The sequence below is a fragment of the Aspergillus oryzae genome, chromosome 7 (genome assembly GCF_000184455.2).
Source record: "Aspergillus oryzae RIB40 DNA, chromosome 7".
NCBI lineage: Eukaryota > Fungi > Ascomycota > Eurotiomycetes > Eurotiales > Aspergillaceae > Aspergillus > Aspergillus oryzae.
In genome coordinates this window covers 1,336,676-1,358,763 of record NC_036441.1, presented here as the reverse complement: position 1 = coordinate 1,358,763, position 22,088 = coordinate 1,336,676, and the positions used below count along the sequence as shown (strand labels likewise).

General features: G+C 48.1%; 7 protein-coding genes across 7 annotated transcripts; 3 read left to right on the top strand and 4 right to left on the bottom strand.

The window, feature by feature from the left end:
- Nucleotides 1–198: 198 nt before the first annotated feature.
- fgaCat (catalase easC) lies at nt 199–3,470 on the bottom strand (the record flags this gene model as incomplete). Its single annotated transcript, XM_023232996.1, has 3 exons — nt 199–241; nt 1,910–3,389; nt 3,449–3,470. The coding sequence occupies 3 exons, from the start codon at nt 3,468–3,470 to the stop codon at nt 199–201; spliced, it is 1,545 nt and encodes a 514-aa protein (XP_023093542.1).
- A 7,582-nt stretch (nt 3,471–11,052) lies between these two features.
- AO090011000538 (putative MFS alpha-glucoside transporter) lies at nt 11,053–12,840 on the top strand (the record flags this gene model as incomplete). Its single annotated transcript, XM_001826105.3, has 2 exons — nt 11,053–11,376; nt 11,452–12,840. The coding sequence occupies 2 exons, from the start codon at nt 11,053–11,055 to the stop codon at nt 12,838–12,840; spliced, it is 1,713 nt and encodes a 570-aa protein (XP_001826157.1).
- A 244-nt stretch (nt 12,841–13,084) lies between these two features.
- Nucleotides 13,085–13,708, bottom strand: echA (enoyl-CoA hydratase echA; the record flags this gene model as incomplete). Its single annotated transcript, XM_001826104.3, has 2 exons — nt 13,085–13,134; nt 13,183–13,708. The coding sequence occupies 2 exons, from the start codon at nt 13,706–13,708 to the stop codon at nt 13,085–13,087; spliced, it is 576 nt and encodes a 191-aa protein (XP_001826156.3).
- A 59-nt stretch (nt 13,709–13,767) lies between these two features.
- Nucleotides 13,768–14,135, bottom strand: AO090011000536 (uncharacterized protein; the record flags this gene model as incomplete). Its single annotated transcript, XM_023232995.1, has 2 exons — nt 13,768–13,928; nt 13,991–14,135. The coding sequence occupies 2 exons, from the start codon at nt 14,133–14,135 to the stop codon at nt 13,768–13,770; spliced, it is 306 nt and encodes a 101-aa protein (XP_023093541.1).
- A 507-nt stretch (nt 14,136–14,642) lies between these two features.
- Nucleotides 14,643–15,450, top strand: AO090011000535 (Rer1 family protein; the record flags this gene model as incomplete). Its single annotated transcript, XM_001826102.3, has 4 exons — nt 14,643–14,711; nt 14,795–14,912; nt 15,001–15,300; nt 15,371–15,450. The coding sequence occupies 4 exons, from the start codon at nt 14,643–14,645 to the stop codon at nt 15,448–15,450; spliced, it is 567 nt and encodes a 188-aa protein (XP_001826154.1).
- Nucleotides 15,451–17,222: 1,772 nt separating this feature from the next.
- Nucleotides 17,223–17,843, bottom strand: AO090011000534 (MGR2/ROMO1 family protein; the record flags this gene model as incomplete). Its single annotated transcript, XM_001826101.3, has 5 exons — nt 17,223–17,346; nt 17,473–17,563; nt 17,618–17,647; nt 17,707–17,733; nt 17,789–17,843. The coding sequence occupies 5 exons, from the start codon at nt 17,841–17,843 to the stop codon at nt 17,223–17,225; spliced, it is 327 nt and encodes a 108-aa protein (XP_001826153.1).
- Nucleotides 17,844–18,881: 1,038 nt separating this feature from the next.
- AO090011000532 (putative cytoplasm to vacuole targeting Vps64) lies at nt 18,882–21,067 on the top strand (the record flags this gene model as incomplete). The annotated part of the gene is made up of 2 exons (XM_001826100.3): nt 18,882–19,886; nt 19,940–21,067. 2 exons carry the CDS (start codon nt 18,882–18,884, stop codon nt 21,065–21,067), a joined length of 2,133 nt encoding a protein of 710 aa, XP_001826152.3.
- Between the last annotated feature and the right edge of the window lie 1,021 nt (nt 21,068–22,088).

The window sequence follows — 22,088 nt, the reverse complement described above, 5'->3', positions numbered from 1 at the left end:
CAAACAGCACTATTATTATATCTCTCAAGGGAACTTCGCCTGCTCTTTTCGATGGTGCAGGTACGACTACCAATGACAAAGAGAATGATAACCTGTTCTTTAGCTGCTGTTGCGGGCAAGGTGGCTCGTACCTCTGGCGACAAGTATGTGATTGCCAGACATCTGCGTACAAGGCCAATTTGACCTGCATAACTGAGGCTATGAATGATGAAAACCGGTACTACCGTGCGGCATTGGATCTCTACTCAAACGTCACCGAGCTTTATCCAGAGGCGAATGTTTGGCTGACAGGCCATTCCCTAGGCGGTGCAATGTCCAGTTTGCTTGGTTTGACATATGGGCTTCCTGTTGTCACATTTGAAGCTGTCCCCGAGGCACTTCCTGCGGCACGCTTAGGTCTCCCCAGCCCTCCGGGATATGATCCCAGACATCCTCAGTCCAGACGGTACACCGGGGCCTACCACTTCGGGCATACCGCCGATCCCGTTTATATGGGAACCTGTAATGGTGTTAGTTCTGTATGCACATGGGGAGGCTACGCCATGGAGTCAGCATGTCATACGGGTCAAATGTGTGTCTACGATACCGTTGAGGACAAAGGCTGGCGCGTCGGAATTGGGACGCATCGTATAAAGGCTGTGATCTCCGATGTTATCAAGGTATATGACAAGGTCCCGGACTGTGCCGCGGAAGAAGAGTGCTATGATTGCGTGTTATGGAAATACTTCCGCAGTAATGGCTCTGAAATCACCACCACCAGCTCGACAACGTCCACCACGAGCTCTACCCCAATAAGTACCTCAACCTGTAAGACTCCCGGATGGTGGGGCTGTCTTGATGAGAGCACAACTACGACAGCTACAACGACATCCACGTCGACGTCCACATCAACCTGTAAGACACCCGGTTGGTTCGGTTGCAACGACCCGACCACTACAGCAGACGCAACCACCGTACCGTCGCCCACAACCACCGCACCTACCATGACCTCGTCAACGTGCAAGACACCCGGCTGGTTTGGCTGTAACGACCCTACCACTACTTCGAAAGTTCCCCAAACAGCACCCCCAACTCTGACTCACACATGCCTCACGCCTGGATATGTCTGGGGCTGTTGGGACTCCGTAACCACCAGTAGTCACCCCATCACCACGCCACCCTGATCGGAGCACAACGACGCGTACATATAGCGCTTACTTATCTGTGCTGAACATATACACCGAAAGTTAAGACTTTGCATCCAAAGCGCGAGCTGAACTGACATATAGAAACTCTTAACATTCCGCCTCATAAACGACACGACTATCTACGATCTTTGCTCTCTTGCCTCTTCAACATAGCGAGTTTCAGGTGTTTCTGGCTGACAGATCGGGGACTGTTATTATTGACCTTTTTTTTTTTGTTTTTTGGACACGCTTGGTTTCCGGGTTGCATTGGTTCTGTTTTTGGACTACATTATATATACGGGATCACGTATTGCTATTGGTTGTACTGTAGGAAGTTTTATATATATACTGCTTTGCCTTTTGACATTCATCATTATCACTATTATCACTACAGTTCTTTATCTGTTCTTTATCTATTTGACAGCTAAGAGCCTAAGTACTGTGACATGCATCCAATCAGTACGAGTATAGAGCTAGGTATGCAGACAACTGACATGAGCGGTTCGATTAGAGGCAACATGATAGGTAGGATTGTGATCCCACAAGAGAATTAATCAGAGCCAAAAAGAGGCGAGATTTACTTCCATCCCAATAACCTAGGCGAGACAAACCATAAGTGAGAAGAAAAAGCAAAGATAGAAAAAATAGTTTATCATTTGGTTCGTTAATTCATGCTAATAATATTTTAAATCAAACTGAGTTGCTAGATGAATAGTACAAAAGCGGGATGATTCTTGGATTACAAACGAGCAGACTTGGCGTGAGTGGCGTTCTTCTCGGTAGCCTTCTCGAGGCGGGCACCGAGGTCCTTGTTGACACGGGTGAACATCTCGTAGGTGGCCTTGCGGACGCGCTCGTGAGCGTTACACAGGTGGACGGAGATGTTGTGGACGAGGGCGTCCTGCTGGCCGGGCTGGCGGCCCAGGACCTGCCAGAGACCGTTGGCCTGGACGTAGTCTTCCGATGTGACGGGGAGCTGCTCGGTAACGACGGAGCCAGACCACTTCTCGTGCTCCTGGCTAGCCTTGACGGGCTTGTACTCGTAGGGACGGAAGGTGGATGGGTAGTTGGGGTTGGCGCCGTAGTTGCCGTGCACGTTCATGTAGCCGTCACGCTGCCAGGGGGCGAAGGCCCGCATGGGACAGTTGACGGGGATCTGTTCGTAGTTGCCGCCAAGACGGTGGCGGTGGGTGTCGGGGTAGGAGAAGAGACGGGACTGCAGCACGGGATCGGCGGAGGCCTCGACACCAGGGACCATGTGCGAAGGAGAGAAAGCCGCCTGCTCGACCTCGGCGAAGTAGTTCTGGGGGTTCTTGTTGAGGGTGAACTTGCCGAAACGACGCAGGGGCACCTCGGCCTGGGGCCAGACCTTGGTGAGATCGAAGACGTTCCAGCGGAACTTCTCAGCCTGCTCAGGGCTCAGGGTCTGAACGTAGACGGTCCAGGAGGGGTTTTCGCCGCGCTCGATGGCGTTGAACAGGTCCTGGGTGTGCCAGTCGGGGTTCTCAGAGGCCAAACGACCGGCCTCCTCGTTGTTCATGGTCTTGTTGCCCTGATCGGTCTTCAGGTGGATCTGGACGTAGTTGAAGGTGCCGTCCGGCTTGATCCACTTGTAGGTGTGGCCAGAGTAGCCGTTCATGTGACGGTAAGAGTAGGGGGTACCGCGATCGCTGAAGAGATGCATGACCTGGTGAACGGACTCGTGGTGAGTGGAGAGGTAGTCCCAGAACATGGTGGCATCCTTCAAGTTGGTCTGGGGGTTACGCTTCTGGGTGTGGATGAAGATGGGGAACTTGGCAGGGTCACGAAGAAAGAAAACGGGAGTGTTGTTGAACACCCAGTCCCAGTTACCCTCATCAGTGTAGAACTTGATGGCGAAACCACGGGGATCACGAGCGCTGTCGGGAGAACCCTTCTCGCCACCGACGGTCGAGAAACGGGTGAAACACTTGGTCTTCTTGCCAACGGTCTTGAGCATGTCGATGACAGTGATGTCGCTGATGTCATCAGTGACCTCGAACTCGCCATAGGCGCCAGCACCCTTGGCATGAACGACACGCTCTGGAATTCTCTCTCGGTCAAAGTGTGCCAGAAGGTCAATCAGGTGGAAGTCCTGAAGTAGCAGAGGGCCGTTACGGCCAACGCGCTGCGCGGCCTGAGGGTCGAAGACCGGACAGCCATTGGAGTTGGTGTAAACCGGCTTCTCGTTGTAGCGGTAGGTTCCTATGAAGAAGGACTAGATTAGTTTCAGCTACGAAGGAGGCGAAGGAGGCTAGACATACTAGGTTCGTCGTCTTTACCCATGATGGAATATGTGGAGAGAGTATGTAATGAGAGAAAGAGATAGTCTGGAAGAAGAAAACCAAACAAGTCGGGAGATGGAGAATGCGGGGATTTATATACCCGGAGTTCAAATCGTGAATGGAGCCGACAGGAAGGGAGGGGAAAGCAAGTAGTGTATAAAAGTGGTCGAGTTGGACAAAGACATGGTAATTTAAAAAAAAAAAAAAAAAAAAAGAATTAAAAAAAGACGAAACGGTAGGTACTAGCGGTTCCTCAAATCCATTCCAGCTTCAACCAATGGTTAAGCAGATTTACTCAGATGATGACGTCCCATCCACTGGCCAAGACCCATAACTTGCCCCTAGTTCCAGACATTACTAACGCCTTCAATACAGGATGTACAGTATACTCCGTAGTATGTATGAGATGGATTATGATCTCCGCATTGCACCTATGTGAGGAAAGCATTTACTAAACGGGTCTAACCGGGCAGGGCAAAATGAGGAGAAGCTCCCAGCAAACCTTGTATACATTAGAAAATAAAAGGAGTTTCCCGAAGCGCTAACGGAGTAGCTTTTCTTTTACCCCGCACAACTCAATATCCATCGCACCAGGGTCCTGGCCAATGATACCTCTTGTCATTGTCAGATGGAGACCGAACGTTTGACCCTCCCATATTTCTGGGGTAGATAAAAGCAGCATTGAAGAATCCTTAAGAATGGTAATTCTTATCTCTGTAAAGCCATTTCAGATCTATAAACCGAAAGTCGTACGGAGTGGTACAGGTATCTTGCGAAAAAGACACAGTTGTATCTCCCGGAAACACCTACTCTGTACGGCGGTCAACGCTAAGGGAACCGGGAGTGGGACCCGATTTCCTCCAGGTCAACTCCTTAACTACTAACATTCCGAGGTCACACTAGTTAGTAGTAGCATGCAATTAACTCTGCCAGCACTGCACATCAGGCTTCCTTCTAGAGATCTTAGTCAGTGGACCAGGCTAGAATGGTCCTGTCGACATCGAATGCTGAAAAATGCACCCTGTCTGGACCTTCCCGACCGGCAGGATTACCGATACAGATTAATTCACCTGCGGGGCGCGAGTTTTGCCCTTTTTGGGCAATAGAATACGCCCCACGACCTCAAGTTCCTTATTGGCTCATATCCAACGTTATATCCCCCAGTGAACATAATACAAATCAGTTATCTAATACAGTTATTCAACAAGTAGATAGACATAAATATGCCCACAGCCCGCAGACCTACGAACCGAAATTTTTTGACTTGTACTCGGTAGGTGTATTGAACATAGGCATAGGCCGGGCGAATTCAAGCTCTACAAAACACACTAACGGACAACGGAGCGCTCCGCCTTGCGGAAACTATTCCGTCCCGATACTACGAAACTAATGAAGATCACGGATACAGGAGCTTCAACGTTCCATGATCGATCTTTCGATAGTTCTCCAGCTTCATTTATAAGCCCTACACACCTGGTATGCGACACATGCCGCTCTAGGGACCGTAATATGAAAGACTATGTACAGCACAAAAATCAGCAAATAGTTATGCTCCCATGGCCTCCACAACCAACCGAGCACAATTTACTCCGTACAGTGGAACCTGATGTTAGGTCTTTTCCGGCCCTGAGCAGTTCCCCGGCGGGAGCCTCCATCCGCCGGGAAGCTCCGCCCTCCGAAGCGGAGAACATTGAAGTCCGATTAATGCTGGATAATTGCTTGATCTCAAGATCACTAATCTCAAAAGACAACTATAATGTCCTGTCTTGTCGGTACTTGTTTTTTGTAATAAAATACGCTCTGGCCTATGGCGAGATCGAAGTTTGTTACCTGGCGAAGACTGAAATAGATTTAAGGTAATCCGGCGATAGTACTCCGTAGCCAAGACACTTTTAGATCGTCGAAAGACCCACTAGACAACAACTTCAACATTTAAATAAAGGTTGGCCATATATTGATGATGGTGATGATGGTCTATTGTAACTCAAGTCTAGCCCCCTCTTTGCTAAAGCAAAGGCAAAACGAACTCGAGGAAAAAATGCCCAAAGCCAAATAGCAGCCATCGAAGCAAGGGGGTATGTGGCTTATAGGTGCTTAGAACCACTTGGGTTATCGCTCCGAACCTTTGTTCCAGAGCTTGGACAGACAAAATAGAGGCACCCAGATCGGAGAAAGGAGTTGCAATTATTGTGGAGTCGCGAATGTGTTCACGTCATGCAAAACACAATGCCGTGCGCTTCGAAACGATAAAGGATCTTTTATCCATAAAGTACCATTATACTCGAGTTCTTCCCCAAGGGTATAACTCATCAGTATAGAAACGTATCTTTCTCAGCATATTCTCTGCGACGAGTTGGTTGTTCGTTTTCAATAGCTGCCTATTTCACAGTCAGCAAATCCAGTTGGACTGTGAACTACCTCGATTCTTATACATCATCTGTGAAGGAGAGTTATCTCTTACATTCCTTTGCCGGACCGGCGAATATGAAACAGCTCATGCGGTAACGTGCAGAAAGCGACAGGACCCTGGCTTTGTTCAAGATCGAGAACAATATGGAAGTATTTCTGAGGCACATCGTCACTCTGAAACGGCTCTATGTGGATGAAATGTCGTCCCAAGCGTATCTCACTCATAGATCGCCCAGATACCACAAGGTATTTTTCAATGGCATCTTCAAAATCACCTTGCAGGCAATCAGTGAACTGGTCCACGCGGAGTTGTAAGATAACCCGTTTCGGCTGTTTAGGTAGATTCTGTAAGACAGGGGTTGCCATTGAGTAGTAGGTGGTCTTATACTAGTAGCTCTAGCTCTGACGCTTGCCCCTCTGAAAGTGTAAGATAGCGCTGCTGGAGGTACCAAGCTAGACTGTGCGGTTACCGATGGGATGGGTAAAGTGTGGCTTGAGGTAATCTGTAGTTGGCGACAGTGCTACTTGGTACCAGGCGTCTTGAAACACACAGCCAAGGCTGTTAGCCCCTCTTCTCGAACAGTGGTTACACCCCTGCCAATCACGGGATACATACGGATGGGGACGAATGTGCAGAGATGCTGCATCCCGTGCCGTCCAATAGATGTCCGATGAACCAGGATTGCGTATCGGAGCGTTAGGTTCCCAACGGCCGCCCAGGTATATGGGACCTAGCTCTCTTTTTTGTTCGCTGCAGCTGTCTGGGTTGATGTCAGGGCGTATCAAACTATTATCATCTAGATATAGGAGGCCGTACAAATATTGACATTGCGGCAGTTGGAGGGAGATGTACCTTTGCTACTCAACAAGCCCCATATGTGAGCCTTCAGAGCTGAACGGCGTTTGTGCAGCGCAAGCTGGACAAACTCCAGATACGTCCTGGTCCTGCACATCAATCATTCGTTCGAGGGAGCGCATAGTTCCATCCGGGCCAACACAGAAACGTTGATTCGAACGAGATTTAGCGTCGCTACACTTGCCATAGTCATATCGGTACATGTGAGGACAGTCTTGATAAGTACGGCAGATCTGCCAACACATGACTATTAGAACTGTATCAGTTATCACTATCCAGTTCAGTTCCGGGAGATTGACGATTGTTCATCCGGTCGGGAACTCTCAATTTATACAGAATCTTGATACTTCAGGATTAGAAAAAACATGTTTGTATCTCTGTGTTATTTTTCGCCTAGAATCTTATATGGAATACCGACCACCATGGGCTGGTACTTAGATGCGGGGTGGGACACTTAATCTATGCCACATCTCCAAGCTGCCTTAAGAGGGTAACCTAACGAAGCTACTAACATCAGGCATCGCCCGATAAGCTGTGTCACCTCGAAACTGGCAAAATCTCGGCAATCACAACTTGATGGACAACAAATACAGAACGTTAGCACGCACTAATTCATGACACCTTATGCATCTCACCTGATATGTACCAAGTAAGGACAATCTTGTCTTGGACAAGAAGCCCAGAATGCCCCAATGTAGCTCAGGGCAGTGGAGCATGGTTGCCCGATTGGTGGTCGTTCTTCCATATGGCGATAGAGCACTTCGTGAAGAAATGACGAGTGGGGCATCTCCTCCAATCTCAACGGTCAATCCCACCATTCTGCATGCACCGGCGGCTTTCTCAGCCATAATATGGCTCGGTATTTGCCTACGGCAGCCGTCATACTGAGATCCCCACAATTCAAACACTTTTCGTTGGACAACCCTCAGAGCAACTTTTGGAGGAATTGAGTCCACTGAATTATGTGAGTTAGGACCTCTCTAACGCCACCGCACAGTCAAGCGAGGTTATCCTTCGCATATATATAAATCGTTGAGTATGGTGTCCAATGGAATCGAATGAGTTATATACAAATCAAAGGCTTCAGGCCCATCGTTATGAAACACCTGTCTTAGTGACGAATCCGGGACGATCGAAGTCATGATATCGAAGCGCGATTCCTCGTGGACGATAATTGGAAACATGCTCCCTCGGAATGATTCCTATCGGGCGAATATTTTAACACGCCTGCCTATTGCAGTTCGCATAGAATGTCTTAAGGAGTATTCAGCAACAGCCACCCGGAGAGCGAAACCTTCGATATCCCAGTATCATGCTCTTCCATCGCGGCTTAGTAATGAACTGTTTATGAGAGGCGTTAGTGGTGCAGAACAAAAGATAGTACTAGATGATAAGAAATAAGAAAAAAGGCAACAATAAAACAAAAGAAAACTAAAGCGAAAGGGGGAAACAACAACCGAACAAAGGGAGTATAACCAAATTCAATTATTTGCATTTCTTCCAATAGTCGAACAAGTATCTTAATGGAGCCAAGATCCAAGTGTACACAGTACACAGCCTTGTAACAGAACAGACCTCTTCGTCTCAAGTCACCTCAACTAACAAGGGCATTGTGTAATGACGTCTCCGTGCTTCGTAAAGTGGCCAAAGGAACGTTAATAGTTGATTAACACGTTCAGTTCAGATAACTACATTACCGTCATGCAGTTGCAAAACCCCACTGTGTGATCAGTATAGCGCAATATCGCCCATACTAAACATCCTTGTGACTTTTTACATACCATTAAATCAGCCTATTTCTACCTGCCATGCAGGTAGGCTTCCGCATGCACGATGACGGAAGAGGTACTACCTCGCGTATCGAAGCCATCATCGGCAGAAATAAGATGTACGATCTTGATTCTCATACTTGCATCATATCCATTAGTTTCCAACGACGATATCAGCCGATCGCTTATTCTCCGAGCGATCTATTAGACATAATTGGCCGGGTGCGACGCCGTTGAGGTCAGCCGATGATATCATAGTGGGCCAGTGCCCTCGGCGTTGCACCCTGCAGGCATACATATAAGAACTACATAGATGTTAGATTTAACTACAGTATTGCAAAATTGGTGAAATCAAGATTGTTAAGTCTGGTACAACATCTATAATTAACTTCGTGACAAAACTACCTCCGTTGAACTACACCACCAGCTTCTCGTCAAACACAATGTCTTCCTCCTCTTCCGATAAGCAGAATCGTAAGTAAATTAACCGTTCCCTCCCATAGAAGATAATCCCCGAACCCGTGATTACCCCTATCTATCTTGACCGCATCTCTTGGTCTATACGACCTACTTACATGACTAGTGATGCTGACAGACGTTGTAGCCGGCCTACTTGGTGGGGTCGGCGATAACCTGGGCAAGACCGTCGATGGAGTAACTGGTACCCTGGGCACCGCTGTAGGTGGTTTAGGAAAAACCGTTGGTGGAGCGACTGAGGGTCTGGGAAAGACTGTCAGCGGCACCAGTGAAGGACTCGGAAACACCACCCAGAACGTTGGACAGTCGGCGGGGGGTATATTCAGCAACACTGAGCAGAAGAAGTGAGAGTTACTCATGTATATTCTGGTCATTCGACGGCTTTCTGAAGGGGGCAGTTTACAGACTTTGAACGCTTTTGTTCTTCTTCATCATGTTATTACTATTTTGCTTTAATAGGACTCTACTGCCCATGTATTATTAGTTTGGAGATCGAGGTGAAAGTATTGCTTGATGTTTAGCTTTGTGATCTGGTTCTGTCGCTGGAGGTATCTCTGTCAGCCCTAAGTGGTCATGCTAAAGCTTTCGGGGGCTAGGTGCTAACCTCGATAATTGGTTGTTCCACGGGTTGCAATATATGTTTCTATTCTTGTCGAACTTCATCCTGGGGTCGAGCCATGTATATTTGATTATACTAGACATATAAGCCCTCGAAAACGAGGCTTACAGAGGGTACCTGTAGTGAGTGCCACTCAAGAGGCAAGGACAGGGCTGAATATTATATTTCAGCGCAATGAAGTGGATTTACTATTTACATTATCCTGATATAGTAAGCCATCATGCGCCGGTAGGCAAACACAAAAATGGAAAGAAAGAAAGAAAGAAAGGAAAAGCCCTTCTATCGTATATACCGATTGCCATGATAGTCAATACAGGCCGGATGTACTCAGCGCAAAGTCTTGGTTTATCGGAGAAGTCAACTGGCCATGAGCTGACATGTAATGCTAAGTATAGCTTATTTTGATGAATGAGACTACACCCTGACAGTCAAATATTTTGAGCGTTGTAGGGTTATTTACGAATTATCCTTGCTTCAATTTGTAGCGCGTATGCCGCTCCTCTTGCCACCCTCAACATCTATCTGTAGACACATGCAAAGATGAAAATCTCTACCTTATGAGCGTCGCTTAATTATCTATATTTTACTGAAATGTACAACAGCCCACGGAGTATTGAGCTCTGTTTCTTTCCTTGCTTTTCAATTCGTTCTTTCTTTCCGTGTCACGATCTCACATGACAGATGGTAGGAACCAGGATCATTTGGGAAGGAAGGTCTAGACCAGAAGTGGTGATCACGGGAACCTACTAGGTACACAGAAAACTTCTGGCACGAAGAGTCATTAAGGTGTGATAACCTTGTCCAGGTCGAACCATTGCAGAAAAATCTGCATAACTCGATTCCATCTTTGTGCTCTGGATTCATTTTCTAGCGTCATCTACTCCGTACACAAACATTTTTTCCAATCTGTTCTTTGTGATTCCTTCCTCGGGACAGTCTTCCACTGACAGGGAGCTACAAAACCTTGCGATTGACTCCATACGCCCAGTTCCAACCAGCAATCCAATGGGCGAGACAGACTAATGGCTTGGCCGCCTATGATCTGCTACAGAGCACGAGTCAAATCTCCGTTTCCCCGCAATTTAAATCCCCAGTCTCGTGTTAGTCCGGTTTAGGGCTTCCCGAGTTCTTAAAAATTTCCTATTCCCTTCAAGTACAATTTTATTTCCTCGTTGGCGTCAAAAGGCCAGAGAATTACCATCCAACCAAAACGCACTCCCCTGGCGTTCTGCGATGTTCCTGGGTAGAAGCGGAAGTGGGGACTCAAGAGGCCCCGCCGAGCCAGAGGCCATAAATTTCTAGCGACGTCGTCCCACTGGCTGTACCAGACGAGGAACCACTGGTGCAATCTTTGTCCACGAGTGTCTATCCCTTTTCTCTTTAAGATCCCTTTGCTACCATTTTTACCCCCCTTTATTCTTTCCCCTTCAATTGGGGACAGCAATTGCCCAGCATGGCTTCCTTCAAGCCTCAGGATGCCATTGACCCGGCAGACGAACACTTGCCAGAGTCTCGCGACGGTCGCCAGGACTCCACGGCATCCGCGGCTAAGATCGTTCATAATGCAAAAGCCGCGACGGATAAGGAGCAGCAGATGACCCTGTTGCAAGGCATCAAACTTTACCCGAAAGCCGTCGCATGGAGTGTTTTCATCTCTACTTGTATAGTCATGGAAGGTTACGACATCAGTCTGGTCAACAATTTCTACGCTTTTGATCAATTCAACAAGAAATACGGCGAGCTAACGGCTGATGGGACATATGAAGTACCGGCTCGGGTATGTGTTTCTTATCTTTTCTCTTTCTTGTCAACCGGCAAAAACGTATGAACGTGTACTGACAGAATTTTCTAGTGGCAAGCAGGTCTGAGCAACGGTGCGTATGTTGGAGAAATTATTGGGCTTTTCATCAATGGATGGGCTTCGGAACGGTTCGGATACCGGCCTACTATGATCGCATGCCTCATCTTGATCACAGCGTGGACTGCCATCTTTTTCACCGCACCCAATGTTCAAGCATTACTCGCTGCCGAGATCCTCGCCGGTATCCCCTGGGGTGTCTTCCAAACACTCTCGGTCACATATGCATCAGAGGTTTGTCCGGTCGCTTTGCGGGGATACCTAACAACCTATGTCAACTTTTGCTGGGGTCTAGGTCAGCTGATTGGTATCGGTGTGATCATGGGAATGATTGACCGGACTGATGAGTGGGCATATCGGATCCCGTACGGCCTACAATGGATGTGGCCGGGACCCCTGCTCGTTGGGATCTTCCTGGCACCTGAGTCGCCGTGGTGGCTTGTAAGGAAAGGCAAAACGCAGGAAGCCAAACGAGCTCTTCAACGGTTAACTAGCGCGAAGCGAGACACCGACTTTGATCCAGACGAAACCATTTCCATGATGGTTCATACCACGGCACTCGAAGCCAAAATTACGCGAGGTGCTAGCTATTTCGACTGCTTCAGGGGCACCGATCTACGGCGAACGGAGATCGTTTGCATGGTATGGGCTATCCAGAACCTAAGCGGTAACTCCTTCTCCAACTATTCCACATACTTCTTGAAGCAGGCAGGCTTAGCCACCAATAAATCCTATGCTTTTGCCATGGGGCAATACGGTATCAATATGGTGGGCGTTTTCGGGGCATGGTTTCTCATGACCCTGGGAATCGGTCGCAGAACCCTCTACCTGTACGGACTTTGCGGTCTCTGTGTCATGCTACTTGTCATGGGCTTCCTCGGCCTGGTTCCAGATTCACACCGGGACCAATCAGCTCTCGCGACAGGCGCTATGATGCTTGTCTGGGCTTTGTTCTACCAATGCACTGTTGGAACAGTCGCATACTCCCTGGTCGCTGAACTTTCTACCCGCCGACTGCAAATCAAAACGGTGGTCCTTGGCCGCAATCTATATAACATTGTCGCTATTGTGTGCGGTGTCCTGACCCCATATATGCTCAACCCAGAGGCCTGGAACTGGAGTAATTTCGCGGGTTTCTTCTGGGGTGGAATCTGCTTCCTGTGTGTCATTTACACCTACTTCCGCGTCCCCGAGCCCATGGGCCGTTCCTTTGCTGAACTGGACCTTCTCTTTGAACGAGGTGTTAGCGCACGCAAGTTCGCTAGCACTCAAGTGGATGTCTTCGATGAAACCATTGAAGACCACGTGGTGAAAAACTATCAAACACAGAAGTCGGCCACAACTGACGTGGCCCAGTTGGAGAAGCAAGCCGGGTCGTCATGATAATATTATACTATTCTGGAACATAATATGATAACTAATGCTGTACATACTCTAATCATGAATACGATTTACGTTACGATGCTATGTCCGATTTTGGTTGCCAAACTGTGTTGTTGGCTACAATATTGAAGCGATGGGTTATCGCAGTTCTTGCATTAACGTCCTAGGATTCGTTTTTCGGTCAAATTATCCTGAATAGTGAAGCCAACTGGGGGCTCTGGAATATCGATCGCTACAATCAACTTTACTCATTCGACCACTCAGGCTTCTTCTTCTCGGCAAAAGCCGTCATGCCTAATGCTGTCAGCAACGTATTAAGTAAAAGAACAAGGGGCAACTCACCAATCTTCTGGTCTTTACTACCAAAAAGTGCATGGAACAACCGTCTCTCATACTCGACGCCCTCTCTCAACGAGAGTTCCTGACTCTTGTTCACCACCTCCTTGCCAGCAACGACGGCAACACGACTATATCCTGCAATCGTCTCGGCAGTCTTGAGGGCCTCCTCGAGCAACTCATCCTTGCCTCCTTCGACGACCTTCGCAGCAACGCCCCATTCTCCTGCTTCCTTGCCGCTGAAATTCTTTCCAGTCAGGATCAGCTCCATAGCCTTGCTCTTTCCTACCGCACGAGTCAGGCGCTGCGACCCGCCAGCGCCGGGAATAACACCTAGTTTGATTTCCGGTTGGCCGAAGGTGGCATTCGAGGTACAGTAGATGATGTCGCACATGAGGGCGAGCTCGCAACCACCACCAAGGGCATAGCCAGACACTGCGGCAATAACGGGTTTACGGATATTGTTGGCAAGGTGGGACCAAGGGGCGATGAAGTTGTTGCTGTAGGCAGCGGAGAAGGTCAAGGGCGCCATTTCCTTGATATCGGCACCAGCTTTGATTGCCAATCAGCCTTATCTTGCAAAAACCAAATCTAGGACCAGATAGTTACTATACCAGCGAAAGCCTTCTCACTCCCTGTGATTATGATGGCGCCAATATCCTTGTCCTCATCGTATTTGGAAAGGGCATCGTTGATCTCTTTGAAGAGGGGGCTTGAAAGGGCATTAAGGGCTTTAGGGCGGTTCAATGTGACTATCGTCCTAGTGAGTAACTATTATTTGCTATATTAAGTGTAACAAGAGGTCTATACATACTCAGCCCGACACCAGGCTTGGGGCTGGAGGTCAGGATGTGCTCATATCCTGATGCCGAGGAATACGGCCTAACACGGGAAAGATACGAAGACAAGGGGACGGCAGTCCGGGAAGACACCAATCGTGAGCACTGTCGGGCGAACATTGTGGCTGCTATAAAATCAATTGATGTCAAATGGCTTCAAATCAGCTAAGACGCAAAGGACGGGCGTAAAAAGACGATGGGATTATTGTTATGTCGACAAGTCCCTATGCTATTTGTAAACGGAGCTATGACGCTCCCCGCAGCCGAAGCGAACCGTTCCTCCGAGGCAATGCGCGCACGTGAACTGCTGGTACCGGCCTTAGGTAAGTTCTGAGTAAGCGAGGGCCAAATCCAGGCTAGCGTAATTGTACAGCCTCCGAGTGGCTGGAATCCCGAAAACGGTTTAGTTGACAGGCGCTGTGGACAAGTTTCCTACGCCTGAAACAGCGCATTTCTCCAGTGTGTAGATTAGTCGCGCCTCCTCTCAGCGTCCGGACCACAGTCGATTGGGTTTGTTCTGGGAAGTCATATCGTGCATGAGAAGTACGAATATCAGGGGCTTCTGAGATATTTTACGTTGTCCTTTTTCCCTTTTCCTCCCCCACTTTTTCCTTGTTTACGCACGCCATGGATGTCCCTGAGCCCGAGCAGACTCCGTTCACCGCGGTGACTGCACAGACGTCGAAGCTCGCCAGAGTACGTACAATTCCTGGACTTAGATGTCTTAAACCGGCGCAAGACATCGTGAAAGCCCAAGGAACGTCACTAACAGTTCCAAGAAATATCAAACCCTTCTCGATGCCTCGACGCCGTTCACTGCCTACCGCTGGATCGGCACCGTCGTCCTTCTCATTATCTTCTTCCTGAGGATCATCCTCGCTCAGGGCTGGTACATCGGTACGGACAATGTCCACTTTAACCTCTTTTACTAAAAGAGAAACGACTAAGCCTAGAAAACATGCGCTAACAATATATCACCAAATAGTCGCCTACACTCTCGGCATCTACCTTCTGAACCTCTTCCTTCTTTTCCTTCAGCCCAAGTTCGACCCTTCTCTCACTCAAGACGAAGGTCTCGAGGACGGCGACGCAGCTGCATCCCTCCCTACTAAGCAGGACGACGAGTTTCGTCCGTTCATTCGCCGTCTCCCGGAGTTCAAGTTCTGGGAGAGCGCCACCCGCGCCATTGCCATTGGGTTTGTCTGCAGCTGGTTCAGTGTCTTTGATATCCCTGTGTTCTGGCCTGTGCTCGTTGTGTACTGGATTATCCTTTTTGTCTTGACCAGTGAGTCTCCCCATTCCCTGAAATTTCGCATGGGTTTGTTTAGCAGTACTGATCGAGTAATTGTGTGCAGTGCGCCGACAGATCCAGCACATGATCAAGTACCGCTACGTACCTTTCTCCTTCGGCAAGGCCAAGTACGGTCGGTCGTAAATTGGGATTGCATAGTCCGTTTTCCCGATGATGATTCTCGTGTTCAACTGAGCGGGGTACTGCAGACCTGGCTTCTGCAAGTCTTTCCAGCTCGTCTCACTTTTTAATTCGTCTATTCTTGACATGATTAACGTGATCTTGACCAAGCCTAAAAGCGGATTGGAAAAGAAAGGAAGAGGATCCTGATATTAATTATTGACGAATGACTGTTCATGTGACCGCCTTCATGAACTGATGTTTTCATGTACAGAGTTATAGTCCGCTTTTTTCTTCTCCTTCCTTTCCATGTTTTTACAACACTTATTATACACTTGTGATTCTAGATTGTGTCTGTAGTATAGTTTCCCGCCAATAGACCGAGATGCTGCAGAGCTAAGCTTATTCCTATTACCAATATACAACAGCCCAGATACGCCACAACCACCATAAGCAGTCATGCCTTGCAACGAATCTACCTTGATCCAGTATACAGTAACATGATCTCGTACTTCCTTCGGATACCCATAGACTGCCAAAAACCAGGTCCCTCAGGACGAATATCAAGGAGCACCGAAGAAAACCCCCGTTGATCCATGCAGGCTCATTTCCCTTAGTGGTCAAGAACACACCCTCAAGCGTGTTCCAGTGCAGGATGTTGTTGCCAATCGTATAATTCAACCCCGAGCAACTTGCAGCCAAACACGATGTAATATGATTGTAATCTCGGATATTTAGTACCCTTAATTTGATTTTTGTCTCAGTTCGCTCGGGATAATGATATGTGAGATGTTACATGTCACGTAGGCAACCGCCGATGTAACTATGACACGCATTCATGCTCTATTTTGTTGCTGTGGCTAGTGTACATTGCATATTAATATCCGTATTACGTGCTGAGGATACTTGCATTGCGTTAGGGCTAGGAAATATACTTTCGTGTTGTTCGGCAACGAGCAATATAGTCTGTCTGATTACAAGGCCCAATAGAATGTTTACATTATAAGTGTCTCTGTTCACGAGTACTATGTGGATAGCCGCTGGAAACTTGGAAGTATGGAGTAAGTCTTGCGTTGGTAGGGGCGCGGTAGTATGTGATCTGAAACAGCACGGGTCTAAAGTCAACTGCTGTAGAGGGCGTACCATGAATGTGAGATGTTTAGGTGCTATGAATTGGCTTGAGGAGTTCACCCATGTTTTATCTCTCAACTTCAATATCGTGGAACATGGATCGGGAGGTTTCTGCGTCGTGACAAGGGCATCAGGGCGTGGAAGTAGAAGTACTGAGCACATCTACTATATTTGACAAACCCTATAAATTTAGTTCCGTATTGCCAACATCAAAGTTAAACTGCCATCATGCCATGCTACTAAAACGGCGTATATCGAGCTGCTTGGTCATCTTGAAGGTTACTTATCTACGCTTCTTCCCAATGATTGGGCTTGTAGTCACCCACTCTACTGCTCCTATAGTGAGATTCGAGTCAATCGGCTACCTCATTATTTAAGTCGTTAGCTCATGACCATCCTTCATTAACCGGTTAGCTTTGTTGTAACACCAAGAGACATCCTGTCACCGGGCCAAAAATGTCTTCAGTCCGTCCCAATGCCCAGACTGTATGTACATTATGCAGAGATCATCCCTGCTTCCTTTCATCCCCTCTCCTGCATTAACTGTCGACCGCCTGTGCCCCGTCGGCCATACAGATTGTTCGTCAGGATAAATACTATTGTACAGATAACCCGTGGGAAGTTTCACATTCCCACCATTCCGCTACAAGTCGGTGACTGCGCAGCTACTGACGCATGGGCCGCAGAGGGCTTTGACGAGGAAGCATCATCGGGGGTCCCCGAGCGCGGAGCCAGGCATCGTTGTGAGGTCCTTCGGTACGGATGACGCTGCCAATGGACATGAAGAGACTGATAGGTGGCGAAAAATATTGGTTAGCAAGGTATAATTTACCGTATAGCCAAAATCTGAAGAGATGCGCATGTTGTGTTTTACAAATAATAGACAACCATAGTTATTCGAAGATGTAAACGTACCCAAAAGTCGCGCCAGAGCCAAGCATGTATTTACCCAAGGTCCGCATAACACCGTTGGGTCCGGCACCGTACTGGAAGATGGTGACAGTTCCTGATGAATCATTAGCAAGCCTGCTGGGGCTCACTGTATAGGAAAGCAACCAACCGATGATGAAGCCCATGATACCGCCGACGGCTGGAGACACTGTTAACAAACTCCTCCAATATGACGAGAGTATATAGATTATGGCTTACTTGATCCCATCATAGCACCCATCTTCACTGTAAAGAAGGTCAGTTAAACAAAGTTAATCTGTTGCTCGAAGGAAGAACCTACTCTTGTCGAAGGTAGAGGGGCCGTGGGCCTGAGGAGGACCTGCAACGACGGGCATATTGAGAGTGAGGGAAACTGAGTTAGGGATATTCTAAGGATATAAAGATGAATCGACGAGGAACTTGCAGGCAAACCGCAGTTCTTTTCTTCTTTCAAAAAGGCTTATAGAGAGGTAAAGCTCCGACAGTTGGACCACCAAAACCGGGGTTATTCCGCCGGCGACACGTGACACCGCCTTCCTCTTGGGGAAATCATGACCGTGTCGAGCGCAAGACCCGCTTAGATAATCTGCACGTGTGGCTTTTCACGTGAGAGAAGCCTGAGGCGTTAGGGATCCGTGAGCTGACCCTCTCAACCGTTGCCCATGCGACTTGGTCCTCGATCTGTCAAAATCCTCTGCATCGAGTTAATACGCTTTCGGCGGCTTACAAGCCTGTGCAAGGCGGTATTCCCGTCTCGTGCTGCTTTCTTTCTTCCCTTTGGACGGCGTTTTTACCGGTCGCTGTGCGGACTAGGCCAAGACTCCACGCCTCCTTGGTCTGAAGCACCCATTGCTTTGCATCCGAACTCCACATTATTTTGATCGTCAGCATTTGTACTACGGAGGTAAGCCTCTCCTGTCTTCTGTACCCCTGTGGTCTGGACCCTTTTTATTTTTTTTTGTGTCGCTCCCCCCTCGCGAGAGACTGGATTACCGTTTAATTTGACGACTGCGGCTTAATACTAACGTAACCCTCGATAACAGTTGGTTGGAATACGGAAAACGGGTTTTTGGCGCACACACATCCCTTACCTGCGATCCGGCTTTAGAGACTGTCGCGAAAGAGAATTATCGGTGAATTTCAGACGATTGGTTTTCGAGTTGTATATTTAGACGGTTGATTGTTCACTGTTTTCTTTTTATCCACCCAGCGCCTATGAGATAAGGTAGCCTTGGAACAACAGTCTCACCTACGGACTATCGCCGGCATCCTTCTCCATGACTGCTGTGGCATCACCACCTAGTGTGCAATCGGGCCCTCGCTTGGGATGGTACGAATCTGGTAACGGAGGACAAGGAGCTCTGTCTTCAATGAACGGGGACGAAGTTTCACGCATGTTTATGCCACGGAAGACCATTCAAAGATCGAATTCCTCCTCTTCTCTAGGATCTACTACGTCCACGTCAACCGTGACATCAACTCCGCAGAATACTAATGCCGGTCAAAGCCACATCCCTGAATCAGCCACTTGGTCGTCTAAAAAGAAACCTTCGCGCAGTTTGTGGCCTAACTCTAAGTCAGAACCAGTGTCTGGCGTGAGCAACGCACGCTCTCAAGCAATGCCCGCATTTTCTTCCGGTCCCACTGCCTCATCGGCTATGTCCGCCATTCATCACCAGCCCTCTTCCATTGTTCCATCCCAACATATGCTCCAACCCCAACAAAATGGCGTCCGCGCAGGGAGCGCGCCTTCTGGAGAACCGCCCGCGGTTTTGACCCTGGTACCGCTCAACGGTACATTTGAAAAGAAGCAGATCAATGTGCCCTACTTCCCGGAAGTGGTTCGAATTGGCCGGCAAACGAATGCAAAAACAGTGCCTACACCAGCGAATGGATTCTTTGATTCCAAGGTGCTCAGTCGACAACATGCCGAAGTTTGGGCCGAAAAAGGCGGGAGAATCTTTATTCGTGATGTGAAATCATCGAATGGCACGTTTGTTAACGGAACGCGGTTGTCTCCAGAAAACCGCGAGTCAGAGCCGCATGAGCTCCGTGAAAATGACCAGCTGGAACTGGGAATCGATATAATTAGCGAGGATCAGACAACGGTTGTGCATCACAAGGTCTGTTGCAAAGTGGAATATGCTGGTGTTTATGGCACTATGCCGAATATTCTCGATCTCACACTTGGAGATCTGGACCCTGCCTCAGGAGGAGGCCTTCTACCTTCCCCCCTTAGCCAGCCTTTATCACATATGCGAGGGCGATCCGGGAGCTCGTTGAGCAACAGGAGTGTACAGAGCACTGCCAGCAGCCAGTTCAATGCGTTACAGCAACAGCGGCAAATGAATTACTGGAACTCTCCTATATCTATCGAACAAGTTGTCAAAAGACTTACAGTATGTTCCATGATGCCCGGTTTTCATTTCTATTGCCCCCTAACCCTCTATAGAGCGAAATGAAACAAGCCAAACAGCAGTCACAAGACTTACGCCAAACGGACGAATTCTTGACCAATCTTACGAAGTCAGGCCACCCTGAGAAAGAACGAGTTAAGAGCTCTCCTGCGGATAGCACTTCGTCCCGTCAAGTCAATGGCAGGCCAAAGATGCCTCGACTTGATTCTTTCTCTCGCTTTTCTGACCCTCCCGCCCCACCTCCACAGCAACCTCTGCCTGAAAAGCCTGATGCCTTGCCACGCAATGGCACAGACGCTACTTCTCCTCTTAAGCGATCCGATACAGAGAAACCGAAGATTGGAGCCATAAGCTCACCTGTCTCTCGTGAATCAAGTCAAATACTGTCGCTGATTGAAGCTCTGTCGTCAGCTAAAAGAGAGCTCGACAGCCAGGGTGCTCGCGTGAAAGAGCTAGAGAGCCTTTTACTTGAAGAACGGACCGCACGGCAATCGGCAGAAGAAAAGGCCAGAAGTCTCGAGTTGAGGGCTAAGGATAATGACTTCATCGCAAACCATACTACTTCTGATTCTCATACCATCAATAATCAAGAGACATCTGCAGAGCAGTTAAGCCCTGAGGAGACGCTAGTAAATGGGGTGTCGCCTGAACCTAGCTTGAACGATTCTATCCCAGAGGAGAAGTCGGCAGCCACAAACAATAATGATTTGCAGCAGCGCCTAGAGGCAATGATGGAAGAGATGGAAGAAATGAGGAAGCAAATCACGGTGTTTAGGGACCGCGCTGAGAAGGCTGAGAGTGAGACGGTTGAGACCAGAAAGTCGTTAGCAGAGATGATAGAGACTCTAAGACGAGAGCGTGAAGAGCGTTCTGAGGCAAACGAGTCGACGGTTCAGACACAGGATGCTACCGATCACTCTAGCCCTTCTAGCGCTGATGAGGCGAAGAATCACCCAGTCGCAGACAGTGAGACGGAACCAGAGTGCACTGGAACATCGCCCTTATCTAAGGAGGCCGAAATTTCCGATACGACGTTTGCGACGCAGCCGCGCAAGCATGATATCTTGCAGCACTCTAGCCCATACGCGTCGATGCTTGGGGTCGTTCTTCTAGGTGTAGGGCTAATGGCCTATCTGAATGGATGGCAGAAAATGGACAAATGATTGATTGTCCTTGTATTTGTTTTAAAGCAAAGGCCCCAAGCTTGCTCCACAAAAGAACTTCCTGGGCTCGACTTTTGGATCCTTTCACACTCTTTGGACCGTTCGTTTCATTTTCATTTCCTTTCCCACTTCACTTCGATCTCGCATCTGATATCATTGGGTTTTTATGTATTTTGCAGATGCTCGAAAGAGTATTTGCTCAGCTTGGTGTAATCTCTATACTTTTTCTCCTCCCATTTCCGCTTTTATCGGCAATCATCAGATGGCATAACTTGCATGACCCTCCCTTGTCATCCGCTGTTCGTTCTCATATATCTTTCCTGTACTGCATGTTGTTCCAGTTACGATCTTCTGGCAACAGCAGGTTTCCTCACTTTTTCTTCTTTCTTCTCATTTGATTTTCACTCTACGTTAATGTTTCCTTCTTCACGGGCAGAAGCAAGTCATGTAAGGCTCACCCGCCTTTGTGTATTAGTCTATCATAGCAGCATCACTTCCCTTGGCAGTTTCAGTGTTAAACAAAGCGACGAATGATTATCGATATGTTTTCCCATCATCCCCTCCCTGCAGCCTTCGAGATATCATCTCCAATTTCCTATTCTCGTCCGCCTGAATTCAGCCGTACTTTCATTCGAACAGCGGTTCGAGGAAACAGTTTCTTTTGGATTGAAAAGATCAAGAGAAGGCAACTTTAGAAGCGTTGATATGCAAGACATCACCCCCTGTGACTCTCTGTCCAGGCTGTATATATCTGATGTAGCTGTGTGTACTAAACTACTCTGAGATGCTTTATCTCAGGGTATAGCGTCTAGCTTCCAGTTTTAGCGTGAACATGCGAAAAGTCATGGTACTTAGTTTTCAGATTGGTGTGGAGTTACTCTAAACCATTCTCGTTTTGCGACAAAATCTCCGCTCTTGAAAACGCTAGATTTCCTAGTTTCTTAAATTCGATCAGTCGGCAAGAGGCCTCTCAACACATGATTTTTCATGTGCATTGAATATGTCCCAAACCTAATAATAT